The 18,628-nt window shown below is 39.6% G+C and overlaps 1 protein-coding gene across 21 annotated transcripts in view; it reads left to right on the forward strand.

Annotated features, from left to right (window-relative positions):
• The window catches only part of MAGI1 (membrane associated guanylate kinase, WW and PDZ domain containing 1), a 682,760-nt gene that overhangs the window by 631,102 nt on the left and 33,030 nt on the right, over positions 1 to 18,628 (forward strand). For 17 of the 21 annotated variants that reach the window (XM_074198792.1, XM_074198793.1, XM_074198809.1 and 14 more), the window contains 2 exons: positions 9,731 to 9,947; positions 15,099 to 15,176. In XM_074198792.1, coding sequence (XP_074054893.1) covers positions 9,731 to 9,947; positions 15,099 to 15,176 — 295 coding nt within the window. The remainder of the gene's footprint in view (positions 1 to 9,730; positions 9,948 to 15,098; positions 15,177 to 18,628) is intronic. The other 4 variants (XM_074198799.1, XM_074198806.1, XM_074198807.1 and 1 more) reach the window with 1 other exon arrangement.

Here is an 18,628-nt window from a genome sequence, read left to right on the forward strand (position 1 = left end):
AGCATGTGACAACTGGAGCAGCTAGGTGACAGTAGATAGAGTACCAGGTCTGGAAAATCAAAAAGATCTAAGTTCCAATGTAGCCTCATACACTTACTAACTGTGAGACCTTGAGCTAGTCAATTAAACCTGGTTGCCTCAGTTTCCTTATCTGTAAAATGAACTGGAGAAGAAAATGGCAAGTCCACTCCAGTATCTCTGCCAAGAAAACCCCAAATGAGTCCCAAAGAGTTGGACGCAACTGAAGCAACTCAAGAACATCTGAAAACTAACAAGGTGAAGTGACTGGTTCAGGGCTGCACACTGAATAAATAGGGAAATCTGGTTCAGGTCACCTAGAGAGTAAAAACAATCACTTCCCATCTAGGCATCTCTCTCCCTCAATACTGAGGTTAGATAGCTCAGTTTTTTCCCCTTCGCCCTTTAGTGATAGGGGGGCCTAATTACTGAATTGTTTGTGTGCAGTGGTTTAGTTTTCCTTTTGTTTTGCCTTTGTTTCTTTTCCCCACGAATGTAGTGTTAAGATCTATTATAAACTAAGGCTTTTTCAAGTAAGTGAATGAGAAATAATGTGGCCTAAAAATGACAAATCAATTAATAATTTTGTTTTAAAATGGATCAATTTTTCATTTTTGTGCCATCCCAATTCTTTTTTTTATCATTGAGGTGACTTAAGTGCTGCCTATATTCATTTGCTTTCAGAGCAAATATTTTCGGTTCATATTATAGATATTTATATTTACAAAGCACTCAGAAAATACTGTTTAGCTGGGTTTTCCCTTATAGTTTTTCCTTATTATTGCCTCCCAATTTGACTATTCTCCCAGAGATCAGGAAGGAAATGATAACAATTGCAACAATAATTATAGCAATAGCAGTAATATTCCATCATTATGGCAAAGTAGTTTCCAGGGAAGTGGATAGACAGCTTCCCACGGGGCTGGGTCCTTACTGTATTATATCTGGGCTGTGTGATCCTTAGAAAAACCACTGGATCCCTTCAAACTCCAAGCATTTCCTCTAAGATCAGGAGTGGCAGTTGCGGTGCTTTGGAAATTTACTGAATACATTGGTAGAGGGAATGATCTCACTGAGCATTTACTGAAATGAAATCAGAAGTCCCATCCAAAAAAGAAATACTCCCAATGATAGCAACCATTTCCCTAGTGCTTTAAAGTTTACTGAGCATTTCATATTTATATAAGTAAATTAAAATTAATTCATTTGATCCTTAAAACAATTAAATGAGGTAGATAATTTGAGTCTTCCAATGCCCCTCTCACAGATGTAGAAACTAAGATTCAACAAGATTCAGTGATTGTCATGGTCAAACCACTAATACCCAAGCCTGGTCCCTTTCTCCTGGCTATATTCCACTGTATACTCAGGGTAGATATAAATTTTTGTATTCCTGTAGCAGGCCAGTGAACCACGTGCCTCCTGATGGCCTTGGATGATCACCAAGGATGTTCCAAATGAGGCCAGTTCGCCCCCACAGAATAAATCCCACTGAATATAGCCACTGAGTAATAGAAATCTGCCTCCAACTTGGGGTCATTCTGCTCTTAACAGTATATCTATTAATATTCCTATTGTGATACTGGTTGATCTGAGACATCCTCTCTTTCTAGATGATAGAATTTTAGAACTAGATGGGGCCTTAGAGATCAAAGATTATAGCTCCCTTGTTTTACAGATGAGGAAACTGAGGCACAGACAAATTAAACAAGCTACTATGAAAACATGACTATAATAATAATTGATGATAATAACAGTGACCATGATAGTAGCCACTCCCATTTGTAGAGATTCAGAAAGTCCTTGATATAGTAGCTAGGACTCCGGGCAATCCTGCCTCAGCTCTTTATCCTTCCGAACTCCCCAGTCTAGTTCTCTATCCGTGAAGCCACTATTCCTCTAGAACCCAAGCCCACTGATGCCTCTCCCTGCTCTTCCCCCTACCCCACCCTGGCTCCCATGACCTTCACTCTAACTAATCACTAGGCAGGTAATGCCTCATTAATGAAGAACTGGAAGGATCCTCAAAGCTTACCTACTCCTTCCCCACCTCATTTTTAGATGAGATAACTGAGTCCCACAGGCTAGCATAGAGAAAAAATGCCAGAGCTGGGAATCAGAATCCAGACCTCTTTGGACCCATAGACCCCATCGTTCTTCTCCAAATCTGTCCATTAGGTTATGATTTAACAGACCACTTCTTCAGTCTAGAAAAGTTATGGAGGGGCAGAAACAAAGACAAAAATGAAACCACCCCTACCCTCAGGAAGTTTACAGTCTCTGTACGAAGACTACTATATACGGAAAACATACTAAATAAATAAGTAAAAGGAAGCTTAGGGAGGACATGAAATGAGTTGAAACTTGGTATTTCTGATAAGCTTGGATGGTGAATATACTCTAGGGTCCTTGCCTCCTGGGAGCTTTTACATCCTCCCGAAATAGCAAACAGTGACCTTTTTTGGAGAGTTGTATAAATATGGCCTCCATTTGTATAAGATTTTTGACACTTACCCAGGAAAGGATTGTATGTCCTAACTAATTAGCATCTTCATGTCTTATCCATGATGGGTGTTGAACCTTCCTGACTCCCTGCAGTGTTTCCCATGGCTTTAGAAAGCCAGTCTCTAACAAGATCTTAAACACAGAATACGCTTTCAAATTAAGTCATTTTCCTAATTGAGCACCATTAAAAAATGAAATGGGGCTCTCTACATAAAACCTCTTAATGGGGGAGAGGGGTGGGGAGAGGAGCTTATAACACACCACTCTGGTTTCTCACCCTGGCCCTGTTTTAATAGCACATCCTGAAAATACTACTTAATTTTTATCTCCCACAAACAGGGGCAAAATTTAGAAGGAATATAGTGGTACAGGTTTGACTGAAATGCTGTTTTGCCAAGCTCTCCATAAAGCATCTATAATTATCAAGATAATCAGTCCCGAAATGAATTCTGTATTGAGGAGGTGGAGGGGTGTAATGTACTGAGAGAGAAAACAGCTTTAATTCAATCCAAAAGACTGGACTGAACATACACACTTGGCCTGAAGCTCAGGGTTCTCTGGTCTCTCAAAGGCAACAAGACCTTTCAGCCCAAGTTCAAGACAGTGAGAGGATTGGCCAGAGCCTCAAATAAATGGCAAAAGATAGCCTGGACCCCACCCCGGGAGCCAGGGTAAGGAGAAGGGAGAAATCAAATCTTCAAAGAAGAGCCTTCTTGAAATTCAGTTTTATAGGACATCTCTCTCTCTCTCTCTGTCTTGCTCTCGCTCTCGTTCTTTGTCTCTTCTCTCTGTCTCTCTGTCTCTCTCTGTTTCTCTCTGTCTCTCTCTGTCTCTCTGTCTCTGTCTCTCTGTCTCTGTCTCTGTCTCTCTCTCTCTCTCTCTCTCTCTCTCTCTCTCTCTCTCTCTCTTTCTCTCTCTCCCCCTCCCTCCCTCTCCCCTCCCTCCATCTCCCTCTCTGTCTCCCTGTCTCTGTCTGTTTCCCTCTATCTCCCCCCCCCCCCTTCTCTCTCTCCCTCTCCCTCATACTTAGTTGATTTTGAAAGCTGGGTTCCCTAGGAGGTGGTGTTAAAGCCTTCCTCTGACATTTATTAAGTATAAGTTCCTAGAAATCACATTTCATCACTCTCTACCTCAGTTTCTTCATCTGTAAAATGGATATAATATAAACACCTACCTCATAGGCTTATTGTATGGATCAAATAAGATAAGATTTTTAAAATGCTTTGAAAACTTCAAAGCACTATATACATTTTAGCAATGATAATGATACAAAGCTGCCTCTCATTATTTTGTTTATTGAAATTGTGTTTGGTTCCTAAGAAGCCAGTGGTGTTGTTGAGCCTTTTATCTGAACATATATGCAACCCCACCCCCAACTCTTATTGCCTTTATTAAGAACCTATAATGGACTGAGGTTACAGTAAAAAAAATATGCTAGAGGTTAGAGTGGACACAAATGAAATTTAAACAACAAAAAAAGGAAAGAATAGGTGTCTTCAGAAAAAAAAAATCATAGAATAAAGTCATTTTAAACTTCTCCTAGCCCAAGATGCTCATTTCTCAGAATTACAAAACTGAGGCTAGGAGCAACTAGGTAGTACAGTGGATTGAGCACTGAGTTCAAATCTAACCTCAGGCACTTAATAATTATCTAGCTGTGTGACCTTGGGCAAGTCACTTAACCACATTGCCTTGCAAAAAACAAAAAAGAAAGAGAGAGAGAAGAGAAGGAAGAAAGAAACGAAAAGAAAAGAAAGAAAAGAAAAGAAAAGAAAAGAAAAGAAAAGAAAAGAAACCCAGGGAGATAGGGACTTGGGCTACTGTCCCTATTGTCAGAAATTCAGAATTTGAATTCAAGTCATAGACTTATCTGGGTGCTTTAATTCCAAGTTTAGCCCCATGTCCTCGTTTTACAAAGTAGAGCAGGGCAAGATTGATCACTGTAGCCCAGGCTGCTCTTGAAATAACCCTGACTGCCACCCATAGAAACAGCATGATGAGCCCTAGGCGTCTGGCATCATTTCTTAGCTCTGGGATTAATTCACTCTTCATGGGCCCCAGCTGATAAATGGAACTAGACTCCCAGATCTATCATTTTTCTCTACGGCAGAGCAGGTTGGGCTTCCAAAGAGTCAGAGCAGGACAAAGCTGCAAACTTCTCCACTGGCTGTCCCTTAATTTTAAATGAAATGTTAATTGTTTTAAAGTAATTAAAAAGTACTTTTTTTTCTTTGTCCAGTTTCTGGACTTGGGGTGAATGAAACCTATGGAATAAATAGGTTCAGTCTAGGAAAACTAATTCCCACATGGGCCATATTGTATGTCTCATTCTGCATGCTAAGTCTACCACCTCTCTATCAAGAGGTGATTGATTAATAGGCTCCATCTAAAATCATCTTGAGGGGCATCTAGGTGGCACAGTAGATAGAGCACCAGCCCTGGAGTGAGGAGGACCTGAGTTCAAATTTGACCTCAGACACTTAATAATTGCCTAGCTACGAGGCCTTGGGCAAGCCACTTAACTCCATTTGCCTTGCAAAAACTAAAAACAAACAAACTAATTAATTAATTAATTAATTAGAATAAAATCTTCTTGAATCAGAGACCCTATTAAAAGGTTATTTAGGGTGTGGGAGGAAATAAATCCCTGTTTACCAGGATAGGAGGATGGAAGCATTAACTGGTATTAAGATAAAAATAATTATAATAACAAATACTATTTATAGTATTTTTGGCTCATGTTATCTCATCTGAGGTATGGGCTTTATCTCTTGATTCCGAAAGCAACCCAGTGGGGCAGGTAATGTCAACCACATTTTACAGCTGAAAAAAACTGAGGATGAGAGAGTTTAAGTAATTTGCCCCAAGTTCACATAAATTAGTAAATGTTAGAGGCTGACTCAGGTCTTCCTAAATTTGTTCATCCTCAGTGCTTGCTAGCCAGAAATAAAAGGGAGCTTCTGTGTCCTAGAGAGTCAAAGACTGCTCAATTGTGGCCATGTAAATTCTCACCAAATATCCAAAGGAGATGCTAAGAGGAAAGTCATTTCAAGTTCCATTTTGGAAACTGAGGAACAGCCAGTTAGTGGGAATGCAAGGGGTCAGACTCAGCACAGATCCAATAAGTTAGCAAATATTTATTAATCACCAGTTGTGTTCAATTGTGTACAACTCTTTGTGACCCCATTTGGCATTTTCTTGGCAAAGGTACAAGAGTCATTTGCCATTTCCTTCTTCAGTTCCTTTTACAGGTTGGGAAACAGAGGCAAAGAGGGTTAAGTGACTTGACCAGTGTCACACAGCTAGTTATTGTCTGAGGCTGGCTTTGAACTCATAAAGATGAGGCACTATGGCACCATGTGGCAGGCAAAATGGACTAAAAGATCCTCCAACTGAGACTAAGGTGATCACTTCCTTCTCATGGGTCGGTAATCAGATAGCAACCAGACCTTGCTTACTCCTGGGAAACTGAGCCATGTGGGACCATATTCCAGTAACTGAGGGATCTCAACCCTTCTCTAAATCATTTTGATGGAATTAAATGGCAAAAAGGATTAACTTTTTCCTTGGAGTTTTAGGAAGAACTAGATGCTATCCCAGAAGGTTTTCTCATTTTCCCCAAAGCTTTTATTTATTTATTTTTGTTGTGATTTCTTCTGTTTTTTCACATCACCCTCATTTCCCAATAACCTTCCCCATGGAACCCTCCCTTGTCCCTCTAACTTTTAAATTCAGCAACAGGATAGCAAATAGCAGCATCTTAGTGACTCACAAGACCTTCTGGTTTCAGAAATTAAGTAGCTTACCTCCCTAACAGTGTCCAGTTTCTACTATAATATGCAGGAAAATGTTCAAGCAGGGTAGTGCAGAAACTGGACACCATTAGGAAGCCCTGGATTTAAAAATTACCTCTGTCTCTTCTTTGCTGTCAAATTATGGACAAGTCACTTGTTGAATAATAGTATGATGTGATGAGAAGAGCCATAGTGGCTGGCTCTACAAGTCCTTTCTCTGACATTCCCTGGGTGACCTTATCCAAATCATTTCACCTCCTTGGGCCTCAGTTTCCTCATCTGGAAAATGGGAGAGGTGAACAAGAGGGCTTCTAAGGTCTCTTCCAGCTCTAGTTTGTATTTCTGGGGTTTTTTTTTGGTTTGTTTTTATTCCTCTGGATGGGGATAGCATTGTCCATAGCTATCTCCCAGGGTTGTCCTAGCTCTCTGAGCTGCTAAGAGGAGTTGCATCCAACCTTTCCAGTTCTAGATCCAAGATCCTGTGGGCTTGAACAATCTTTGGACAGAGAACCCCTCACAGAGATGCCATCTCAACTGGGATGATGAGTGTTGCGTATGTTGGAAACTAGGGAGGGCAGTCTGAAAATATATATATATATGTTGATCTGAGGTTTTCATCTAGTTTAGGATGTAAAACTATTCTGATGGTTTTACGTTTTTCTTTTCCATCCTCTTAAATCCATCATTCATTAGGGCCCAAGGCAACATGGAGAAAAGAGCCTTGGCATACAGAGTGGGCAGAAGAAGGGAGGAGAGAGACAGAGAATAATGGGAGAGAAACAGAGACAGAGAGAAGAAACAGAAGAAAGATAGGAGGAGGGGGAAGGAGAAAAGGAGAGAGGAGAAGAAAGAGCAGACAGAGGGGACAGAAGAAAGAGACTGACAGAGAGGAAGAAAAAAGAAGAGAGGAGTGACAGAAAGGGAGAGAAGATAGGGAGGAAGGTGAAGGAGAGAGAAGGGAGTGCATGGGTGTGTATGTGTTTGTGTGCAGTTGTGTGTTTGTGTGTGGGGGGGTGTTCATAGGGAAAAGAATGCAAGAAAACAGGCAAGAATAAGATTGCTGGAATGTCCACACTGCCACCAACTTTTTAAAAAAAAATTTCTTAAACCATGAATCTGGAAAAGCTTTCTATTTTCCCTCTGTCTCTGTCTCTGTCTCTGTCTCTGTCTCTCTCTCTCTCTCTCTCTCTCTCTCTCTCTCTCTCTCTCTCTCTCTCCCCCCTCCAGTTCTGTGCATTTTATCTAATTTGGTTTGACACTGGATCATAGGTTTAGAACTGAGCAGATCTCATTTTTCAGACAGATAAATTGAATTTTCCTGTGTCAACTAGGTCATAGACAGGATTAGAACCTTATGCTCCAGAAGAACGAATTATGAACTTGGAGTCACACAACCTGATTTTAAATCTCAGGCTTGCTACTTATCACTCTTGTCTGGTCTTGGGTAGATCCCTGAGCCTCAGTTTCCCCTTTGTTCAAATGAAGAGGTCAGATAAGATGGCCTCAAAATCCATCTCAGTTCAAGAACCATGAGCCATTCATGGAGTATGATGATCATTTTTCACATGTACCAAGATCCCCTTACTCAGAAAAAAGGTCTAAGACAGCTCTAATTGGTTCATTCAGTAATTATTTAGTGTCCACCACGCATAGATCTTGGCTATAAAAACAAAAATTCAAAGCAACCTTTATCCAATTGTACACCGATAAGTTGCTACAAATGATGTTTCTCAACATAATTTCAAAGGGGCAGGGGGTGACAAACGCTTGTCGAATGAATAAACATTTCCAGTGTTTTCTCCCCACTCTGTTCTGCCCCCTTTCACTCTCTTCATTTCCTGTTCCCTCAGAGGTTAAGAGCTTTTCTTAAAAATGGGCAAGCCCTTGACTAAATAGGTCTTTTGCCATTGGACTTTAATGAATTTCCCCACTAATGGAATTTAAGCAGAACTCTCTTCCCTTAATCCCATTTGTACTTCTGACTTCTCTAACAGTAATTGCAAATCATATATTCGATGGACCGAGTTGAAATCCCCTTAAGCAAAGCAAATGAGGACTTGAGGTTTCATTTTGGATGAAGGGTGGAATATTGCTAGGTGAAATTTCACGCTAGACTAATTGATTAGGGGAGAAAACATCCCCATCATTACTACATCCCATTTTCTTTATTTGCATCAGTTCCAGTAATTACATCATGGGGACCTGGGTGGAGTCAATTCCATTCAACTCAATAGCCTTTTTTAAAAGCACCTATAACATTCTAAGCACTAACAGTAGGAGAGCAAAATGAAACCTTTACTTTGTGACCCTTGTGTTCTGGTGGGGCAACCTTCTGCTCAGTGTGCCTGTCTTACACCTATCCCACAATTAGAGTCCCGATGTGCCTCTTTGAAGGCTTCCCAGCATGATCTGTGGTGAGGCAGGATATTGTAATGGAGAATTGGCCTCAGAACTAGAAAAATTGAGCTAGAGAGTCCTGCCTTTTCAACTGGAAATCTCTATCTTCTGGCTCCCCTTCAGGTCCCAGCTATAACCTCCAACTTCTAATCCTACCTTTCCTTATAATGTTAGAGTCTTCCCTTGTGATCATTCCTATTTCTTCTTTTTTTTTCTTTCCTATTTATTCTGTTTATAGATGGTTGGTTGCATGTTGTTTCCTTCAATAGACTAGAAACTTCAGATGAACATAGACTATCTTTTGTCTTCTCTTAGGACCCCCGGCACATTGCACAATGCCTTGACTATAACGGGTTCTGAATAAATGCTTATCAATCTAGCTTAACTTAAATGTTTTAGTGCTCTAGGAAACTCTTAAGCAATGGGAGTTCAGAGTTGATGCCATCACTGAAATCAAGAATTTCAACAAAGATTCCAAATTTCATTGGCAAGAGGGATCTTCTTTATCCCTCAATCAATGAAATGGCAGGTCTAGAATGTTTCTTGAGTTATATATGGGGTGGGGGGAGTAAGCACATGTTTTTTTGCCAAATGAAGGCAATGAAAACAATCTGAGGGTCCAACTGGAGCCCAGTTATATTTTCTCCCAGATTTTACCAGCTTAAATTTAAAACATTCATGGTGTTTTGGGCAGTTTGTTGTCTCCAAAATAATATTAAAACAGATGCCTCTCTTTGCAAACTTTCATGGTATCTAAGGAAGCTCTAATGAAAATTTGATTTGTTTTCTGCCAGAGTAAGTTTTGTGATACTATCCCTTTCCGTTTTTCCTGCCCATCCTTGCCCATTGCCAAGGGATTTATGTGCATTCAGCATTAACTGGAGCAAGGTGGAAGCCAAAATGTTGTTTATATATTTATATATGTGTATGCAGAAATGCTGAACAAAGAGAAAATGATGGGCGAACACCCACTCAGAAGACCAATAATAATGCTCCGTTCTTTCCTTTTCTGACAGCAACCACTGGAGAGGAAAGATAGCCAAAACAGCTCTCAGCATAGTGTCTCCAGCCACCGGAGTGGACACACGGCTTCCCCCAGCCATAGCACCCAGGCTCTTCCCGACTTCCCTCCTGCTGAGGCCCCAGCAGCAGATCAAGTAGACAGCTCTGGACAGAAAAAGCCAGATCCCTTCAAAATCTGGGCTCAGTCCAGGAGCATGTATGAAAGCCGACGTGAGTACCCCAAAAGCTCCTTCTTTTTGTGGCTCTGGCAGCCACAAGGCTCTTCTTTTGTTACCCAGGGCCCCCAACTTCCCCTTCTCCGATGTTTATGGAAAATAGAGGCTGTTCAGCTTCCTAAATGGGTGCCAGTAAAATTAGGGATGGTGGAGCCTGCTGTTGAGATCAGCAAGTCGAATCTGGTGGACATTTATAAGGACTCAATTATGTTTTCTGTTCAAAAGGGAGAGAAATTGATGATGCTCAAAATAAAGAGAGAGAGAGAGAGAGAGAGAGAGAGAGAGAGAGAGAGAGAGAGAGAGAGACTGGATGAAAATGGATTTTTCCCCCCTTCAGTTAAAAGAACCTGAAGATAAGAGATGCTGTCTCATTAATTCCTTCTTGAGTGGAGATTACCTCTGCCCTCAGCCCAGAATCCCTTCTTTCAGTAGCTATCCTATACAATAGGACATAAATGTGATTGGCTTAGATTGCAAAGATAATGGGAAGAAATTAAATGCTTTCTTAGCACCTTCTTGATTTTTCAAAATGAGAGTAGATTTTAGTCCATTATCTATTCTTCTAATCATCCCCCCAAACCAATAGCTCCAGTAAGTAACTTGTGCTTTCATTATTTACAAGGGTGTTTGGCAGGACACTTTGGCCTTAGCTTGTCTCCCTATACCAGAAAGGAATTAGGCTCCCATGCTGGGGAGGGATGGGGCTCTTAACAGGAGTGTAGGCTCTTCTGCCTAACTCTAATTTCTCTTGTCATTACAAAGCAATTTGCAAAGAATATTTATCAGAATGAGCATTCATTTTGGGTAGGAATGGGAAGATGACCTCAAAAGCCTGGGAGGAGAGGTGTTAAATAAGTTCTCATTGTTGTAACTGGAAGTTTTGCATGGTTAGGACAGACTGAAGTGAGTATAAAAGACTAAATTCTCACCCTAATACATTAGCATCCTGTCATAGATATGAAGCAAAAAAGCTAACTTTCTTCCCTAGTTTCTTACTAAAGGGTAGTTGGTAAAAAAGGAAAGGAGAGGAACAAACTGTTCTCCTTCTCTCAGAGGAACAATGGAAAGAAAGGACTATTTCATTTGGGGTCAGGGGATCTGGATTCAAATCCCAAACTCTGATGGATCTTGGTCAATCATGACCCCATTGAACCTTTGTTTACTTGTCTATTTAATGAGGGAGGTCCAATGAGATGGCCTCTGAGGGGACTCAAATCCTAGGAGTTCCTTTTTAGACAATGCCCCAAGGGAAATGGGTTTGACTGTGGACCTGGGATTTCTTTCTCAGCATAGTGCCAATGAGTAGACTCCCCAGCTCCATCCATGTGAATGTGGATATTTCCTTTGCTCACAGAGACATTCCAAAGCTTAGATTCATCTTGCCTGGCACTAGAAGAGAATCAAGGTATGAGATGATGAAATCTATCTCTGAAAGCATGTTATTCTTTTGCCCTTGGGACCAGAAATTCATTTGGTTATTTGGTAAAGCAGGGTGATTTTGAAACTAGGGCTTTTGGGGGGTCTAGGGATCTGGAGTGGATTTCTCAGAATTCTCTCCCCCCCACTTTTCCCTTTTCAGGAGACCCTTTTTATAGTGATCAGTCTTAAACACCAATGACCTTTCTTATCCCGAAGAGCTCAAATGAAGGACACAAAGACAAGGAGGATGTTGGCCAGAATGAGGTTGCTAGTGTTTCCTCTGTGGTTAAAATTTGATGGAGAACATGATACTAGCACTGAGGCCCCAGGCCAAAAACCAGAATGCTATGGCCAGCTCAACCCATGGTAATGAATACTCTACATCCATGGTGGTTGGTGCCTGATCTTTCGACTTTGCCCCTTGTCCAGTCTTCCCAAAACAAGCTGATAGCTGTATTATAGTATTTTGATCACATTGGGGATTAGGGACTTTATCTCCTTCAAAATGCACTTTTGTGCAACAGTGACATTAGGACCTCCATTCTTGGGAACAGTAGCAAGGCAGGAAGGGTATGATGATAGATAGAGGTGGGCAAAGTAACCTAACGCAGAAGGTAACAAAGGGTAAATACAATGATCACCAACCTGGGTGTCAGAAGATTGAGGATGAAGTCCTTTCAACATTTCTCAACTGTGGGATCCTATAGATCCTGTGGGGCTATAAGGTACAGAGAAAATGCCAGCCTCCTCTGGGAGAGGGAACTAAGTTCCTAGATCAGTGGAATCATAAGTCTAGATCCTATCACAATAATTATTACCTCTCTGAGTTGAGAGAAATGGACTTCCAAATCTTAGAACTGCAATATGAATTTGAGTTCTTTTTATTGCCAAGACTTTGACAAATCGGAAATTGGTATTTGATTTTCAGTGTTACTGTTGTACAAATAAAATCCATCAAAATCATGAAATTTTAGAATTGAAAGAGTTGTCTAGTCAAATTTATGACAAAGGCACCCCTCTGCAGCAATTCCAACAAGTGAATGTGCAGCCTTTGTAAAAAGACATCCAGTGGATAAGAACCCATCACTACCTTCTACTTTCTGGTGTTGCTCATCAACAGTTTCCCTCCTTGCCACTTCCACCCAATGATTTTGCCCCATAGGGCCAGACCAAACAAGCCTAATCTTTTCTTTGTGACTATCCTTCATATGTGTGAAGACAGAGATCATTTCCCTAATTCTAGCCCTGCCCCCGGAGTCTTCTCTTTTACAAACTGAACATCCGCATTTGCCCTTAGCTCATCAGCTCAGGTCAGGGGCTCAAATATCCACAGTCAGACAAAGATAAGATTCCTCTTTGATTTCAGAAAGTTTTCCACTGACTCCTGTGTTCGATCAGCCAGCACTGTGCTACAGAACTTAGAGGGAAGGTTTTCTATGGGGTAGTCATTACACTGTGACTTTAGTGTCCTCAACTAATTGTATCTCCCCTTTTCAAGAGGTGCATTTCAGTTCCCTGGCTCTGCCTCAATTGAGATTTCCATTACCTCATTTCTGGGCTGCAAAGTACACAGGCTTGGATGGGCATCAGTATGTGATCCACTCAGAAAGGAAATTATCCTCTGAAGTGTTGGCGTTGGGTCATGTGGATTGATGACTAGAATTCACAACCCTGGGCCATTTTTTTTTAATCCTAGCATAGAATAGTGGAAAGATGTAGGACTTGGAATCTAAAGACCTAAGTTTGAATCCTGGGTCAGTTTCTTCTTCCGTAAAATGAGTTGGACTACATGACTTTTTAGGCAAGATATCATTTCAAAGTCTGTGATACCTATGATCTAGAAACAACTTTCCTATTAGAAATTAGGATCTAAGTACCTTTATTGGTTTTCTTGGAAATAAATTAGTATGACTTTGTCACTAACAGCTTCCTTTTCTCTTGAACTTGTGTCAGTATTACTATTTTATATTAATTACAGTAAGTAGGGGTTCCATTTTGGAATTAATAATTCAATCTCAACTTTTTTGCAGCCCTCCACAGAATGGATGGCTAAAAAAAAAAAGAACATTGCCTTATTATTTAGTGATCAGAGTCGAAATCTTTAGGTGACAATGACAACTTAATGGATGTTCAGGTTTTAAGATGTGATTACTAAATGTCTACTTGGGGAATGTTACCTTAACCAAATGTGATTCCTTATCTCTCTTCCCTTTTCCATGTGTTTTCATTGTGGACCCAGTATAGAATTCATTGGATCTCCTAGGTTTGGGACCCCTCCCCTCCCCCAAAAAAGCAACATTTAAAATGGGCAAAACATTCTACATAAAATGACATGATTGCTACAACAGTATAGTCATTGTAACACATCATCCCTCTTTTTGTTGAGAATTTGTTTTCTAAGATGCCTCTTCCATTTCATTTTATTATTAAAGTTAGCTTGAAGATTAACACAATCTGCTATCCCATTTTCTCCCATGGCCTGGAACTTTGCAAAACTCCATATCCTACATATGGCCATCTGTCAAAACAGCAGTGACAGAATGAATTAATCTGAATTGCAGATGTGTTAATGAATCCCTTTGAAGAGCTTAAATGTTTAATTAAAAGTAAAGTTGAACACTGTAAAGCAGTTTTGGAAACCTTTTGGAAAAAATGTGCTGGCTCTTTAGTATTTGTACTTCATTTCTAATCATATACCAATTTCATCAATTCCTCTTAGAAAACAGCACTGGGGCTCTTTCATATAAATGTATTTTTATTTTTGTTTGATTGAATGTTTGTTTGTTAGTTTTTAAGGCCACTTGAAAAATATCCCATATCAATTATCTTGTGATTTAACTTTGCCTTGAGACAAAGTAGTTGGAAAGAAAAATGTTTTAAGCCTTCATGTTAACAAAACACTCTAATCATTCTCAGACCCAGGAGACCCATGCCTCCAGGTGTACAATTGCTGAATTCACTCCTAGATGTAACGTGGGTTTTATCTGTTGCTACTTAGAGACCAGCCCAAATCTTGAATACTTGACTCTGGATTTCAACTATTAAGAATTCACTAAAAGAAACGTTGGTACAAGTCCTGAGAGAATATTCCCATCCAACAAGGATTCGAGATTTCCTTTACTAGTTCAATAGTCCTCTCAGTGGATGCAACTAACAAAAAATGAAACCAATACCTTATTTTAACCTATTGATAAATTTTGATTGTGAATAACAGACATACCCACATATTCCAACATACCCAAACAAATCCCCTTACAAAATACATTCCCCAAGTAGCTATATCTTATGATCAAGTTGACTTTTTTAAAAGTTTGAAAAATGATGAATTCACTAAAATGAAATTATTTAGAAATATAAAATTATGAACATGTAAGTAATATAAGAACTCTAATAAAAATATAATAATGGCCTTCATTACTTTATAGTACCCTTAATGGTATATATATATATATATATTCTGGTTTGTCTCCCTCCTACATCTGAACGAAAATACATACACACACACACTTCATGATCAAAACTTTAGAACTTCTTTTCAAATTAATTCAGTGTCATGAAAGTCATTTTACATCCAAAGCAGCTATGACCTTTACTGTACTTTGTGATTGAACTGCATAGTTTCTTTATTGAACTGCATATTCCCTTTATCAATGAGAATTAAATTAAAATGAACTCCAAAGAAAGCAGATACATTAAGTTTTGCAAAATTGTAAAATTAATATTACAGCTATGTCACCTTCGCCTGCGTCGGGATTGAGCAAGGGGGAAAGAGAGAGAGAAATCAGTTCCACGAATTTTGGAGAATGTAAGAGTAAGACCAGTTGAAAACTTCTATTTCTGTATTGTCTTGCATCCTGTTTGATGTTCCCACTACCTTGCATTGGCGGGGAAGCTGAATAACGGGGGAAGTGGTGGAGGGGGGGTGGGGGAGAGAAAGAGAAGGAAACAATGTCAAAAAGTAATTAGGGAATTAGTTATGCCTCACATCTCTTATTGGCAAATTAGAGACCGGAGGCAAGAGTTGTCAATATGGTGCACATCTGTCTGTCCTACAAAGTGAGTGTATCACATAGCTCTGGGGATGGAAGCACCTGCTCAGGGCTACTCCTTCTGAGCCAGGCAGTCCAATCCTTCTCATTACCAAAGGAAATCTTTTCATGGCTTTTTCTAAGAATGGAGAATAGTCTTTGCCCACACAGGAGATGCAAAGAGGGAAGCAATATGCAAAGAGTATTGGAAATAGAGTTCAGGGCCCAGTTGTAAAGAACTTGAAAAGCCAAACAGAGGAATTTCTCTCTGATTGTAGAGTATCTAGAGAGCCACTGAAATTCATTGAAAAGGAGCAAGACCTGGTTAGATTTGTCCTTTAGAGATCTCAGTTCAGTGGCCATGAGTAAGATAGATTAGAGAGGGAATGTAGCCATGGAATCCTGTTGTAGTTTTAAGAAATGAAGAAGAGATTTGAGTGATGGCCCTGTCCTCAATGATTAAGTTTGGAAGAGGGGGGGAAGAGATGTAAGTGTGGTATTAAAGAAGCCCTAGAGTCAAGGAATTAGACTTTAAATCTCATCTTGGTTGCTTATTACCTGTTGAGTGGCCATAGAAAATCATTTCAATTCTCAGAGACTCAGTTTCCTCCTAGGACAGAGTAAGAAAACTGTAGGGGTCCTTTCAGTTTTAAATCTATGATCCTGTGAGCTTTGTGAATCTTTTGGAACCCATCCTTATCCATAAAATGAGAAAGAAATGATCTCTTAAGTCCCTTCTGGGCCTAAATCTCAGAAGACTCAAAAGGATAGAAGTAAATGTCAAATAGCTCCATATTTTCTTGAAGCATGGTGCTTTTGGTGCTTGAATTGTCATTTTTTTATGATATTAGTTGCTTCAAAAATGCATATACAGCCCTTCATTAACTGGAACTGAATCTGTAGGACAGGAGAATCCCCAATGCAAGTTTGACAGTGGTAAATTGAAGAGTCACTTTGCTACCAGGCTTCCTCAGGTACATTAGGCTAAATTCAATTCCCTGAGAGGATTGGACTTATATGCTCCAGAAGCATATTGTTCAAGTTATGGAAAAAGCCCTGAAAGATTATTTGACAATGAGTCTTTGTATATTGATGTATCGTGTCTGGTGTATGTGTTTGTTTTTGTGTCTCCTGTTCTCAGTGTTGACCATTCTTGGTATCATTTGAATACTTTCTGTTTCATGGAAAGTGTTTTATACAAACAGTATCTTAATACAAACAACTTTAGACAACCTTTTTGTTGCTCTGGTCTAAATCACAACGTATGCCAAGATTTCTGCTTCTCATTATATGATATCCAATCCCTTCATGAGAAGTATTCAGCAAAGTGCTGGCCACATTTGGTGTCTTGATAAAGTGGACAAATGGACATGTGTTAAACGATGCCACCAAGCACATGTGTCCTGGCTGAAGGTCTCTGCAGAACTCACTGTCAATCTCATAGAACTTTGACCTTGGAAAGATTCAGCCAGAATTTTTCCAGAAACCATACAATCTCCTAGAAATTTTCCATGGTATATTTTAGTTATGTTCACAAAACAAAAAGATATACTTCTTCCTAATTTGTTGTCAGAACTAGTCTCTTACTACAAACATCCCGATGAGCTAGTTTGAATGGAAAAAGGCAAACTTAAGACAATATTTTTCTTTAATTGTGTTTATAACAGCCTCATGCTGTAGCATTGGTTTGCATTCCTTGGAGGTTTCTAGCTTAGCCCTTGCAATTAAAATAAGTAACCTTTTTTTTTTTTTTAATGAGGAGGACACAGGTAATTCTTTGGTATTAAATTAGCCTAGGCAAAAATTTCAGATCCACCTATGACTTAATACTCATTCCTCTGCCTCCCAAATTCATATTTCATTTTAAACCCTATGGTGAGTTATTGAAAAGGAAGCATCTAAAACAACTTCCAGCTTCAGCTGCCTTTCCCCTTCCACCAGTGCCTCCTCCTCCCACCTACCACAATTCACAGATTTAGAATACAACAGACAGATATCTCCTGGACCCCAAATACCTATGGCGTGCAATTCAGTTACTTAAAAATCTTTAGGTTGTATGGATATATACATACATATATATATATATATATATATATATATATATATATATATAGAGAGAGAGAGAGAGAGAGAGAGAGAGAGAGAGATTTATATATTTAGATAGATCCAAATCAATATTTAGATCCTCTTAGACCTTCACTACAATAAAATGGTAACCCCTCCCCACCAAAAGAAGCGCCTCATTTTGCAGATTACACAACTGCCATGAATGCTTTTAAAGAAGACCTAATAGAGTAATAGAAATAGGGTTCCATCATTCCCTTGGTTAGAGCATGAATGGGGTATGTAGAACAATAAGAGGGGAGTTATTTTTATTGTGAAAGCTAATTTCCCCAAACCAAAGTTTCAACACCTTCTCGCCCCACCCTTCCTCCACCTTCTCGCCCCACCCTTCCTCCACCTTCTGGCATTACTGATTTTTGGAGGTGAGATTTAAAACATTATCAGCACTAAATGGTAAGGCTGCTCTCCATTCAGTTAATGTTGGTTTACAAATTGAGGTAGAGACCTTGCCAGACATGCAAATTGCAAACTATAGAGGGTTTGTTTCATTGTACTTCAGGGCAACTTAGATTTGATACTTGTGACAGTGGTTGGAATTTCATCATTTCCCAGGATTTCAGAGGACATCCATTTCTCATGCAGCAGGAGCTCGATGATAATGTTTTCATCATTTCTTACAAAGTCCAATAATCCATCTTCTTTGCAATAATGACCATAGCCACATACATGACATAATGACCATTGATTACTCATGGGAAAGGTTTCATGTTTGTTTTGGATTGGGGGGGTATTTTTGTTTTCTCATAATCTGACACTCTTTCTTATCAGAAGATGAGTCCTTTGGCTCTGAATTGTAAAACACCACCTGTAATCAGGAATAAAAAATCAGTATAGAATTTTAAATGCACTAATTAGGACTTCACAAGACACTCTGACTTCCAGTTGATACACTTCTTTTAAGTTACAGCAGACTCTCAGTAGCTAAAGATTTAATGATCCCTTAACCCTCTTCCCAGCAACACTGACTTCAGAGAGAGAGAGAGAGAGAGTATATTGAGTAAAAGAAGTGAAGCAGAATAAGAGCTTTGCAGAGAAATATTTGTTTGAGAATGATAAGGAATATCTAACTTGGACCCGTCCATTAAAAAAGGTTATGAGCATGGCC

Source organism: Macrotis lagotis, chromosome 8 (genome assembly GCF_037893015.1).
Source record: "Macrotis lagotis isolate mMagLag1 chromosome 8, bilby.v1.9.chrom.fasta, whole genome shotgun sequence".
Lineage (NCBI taxonomy): Eukaryota > Metazoa > Chordata > Mammalia > Peramelemorphia > Peramelidae > Macrotis > Macrotis lagotis.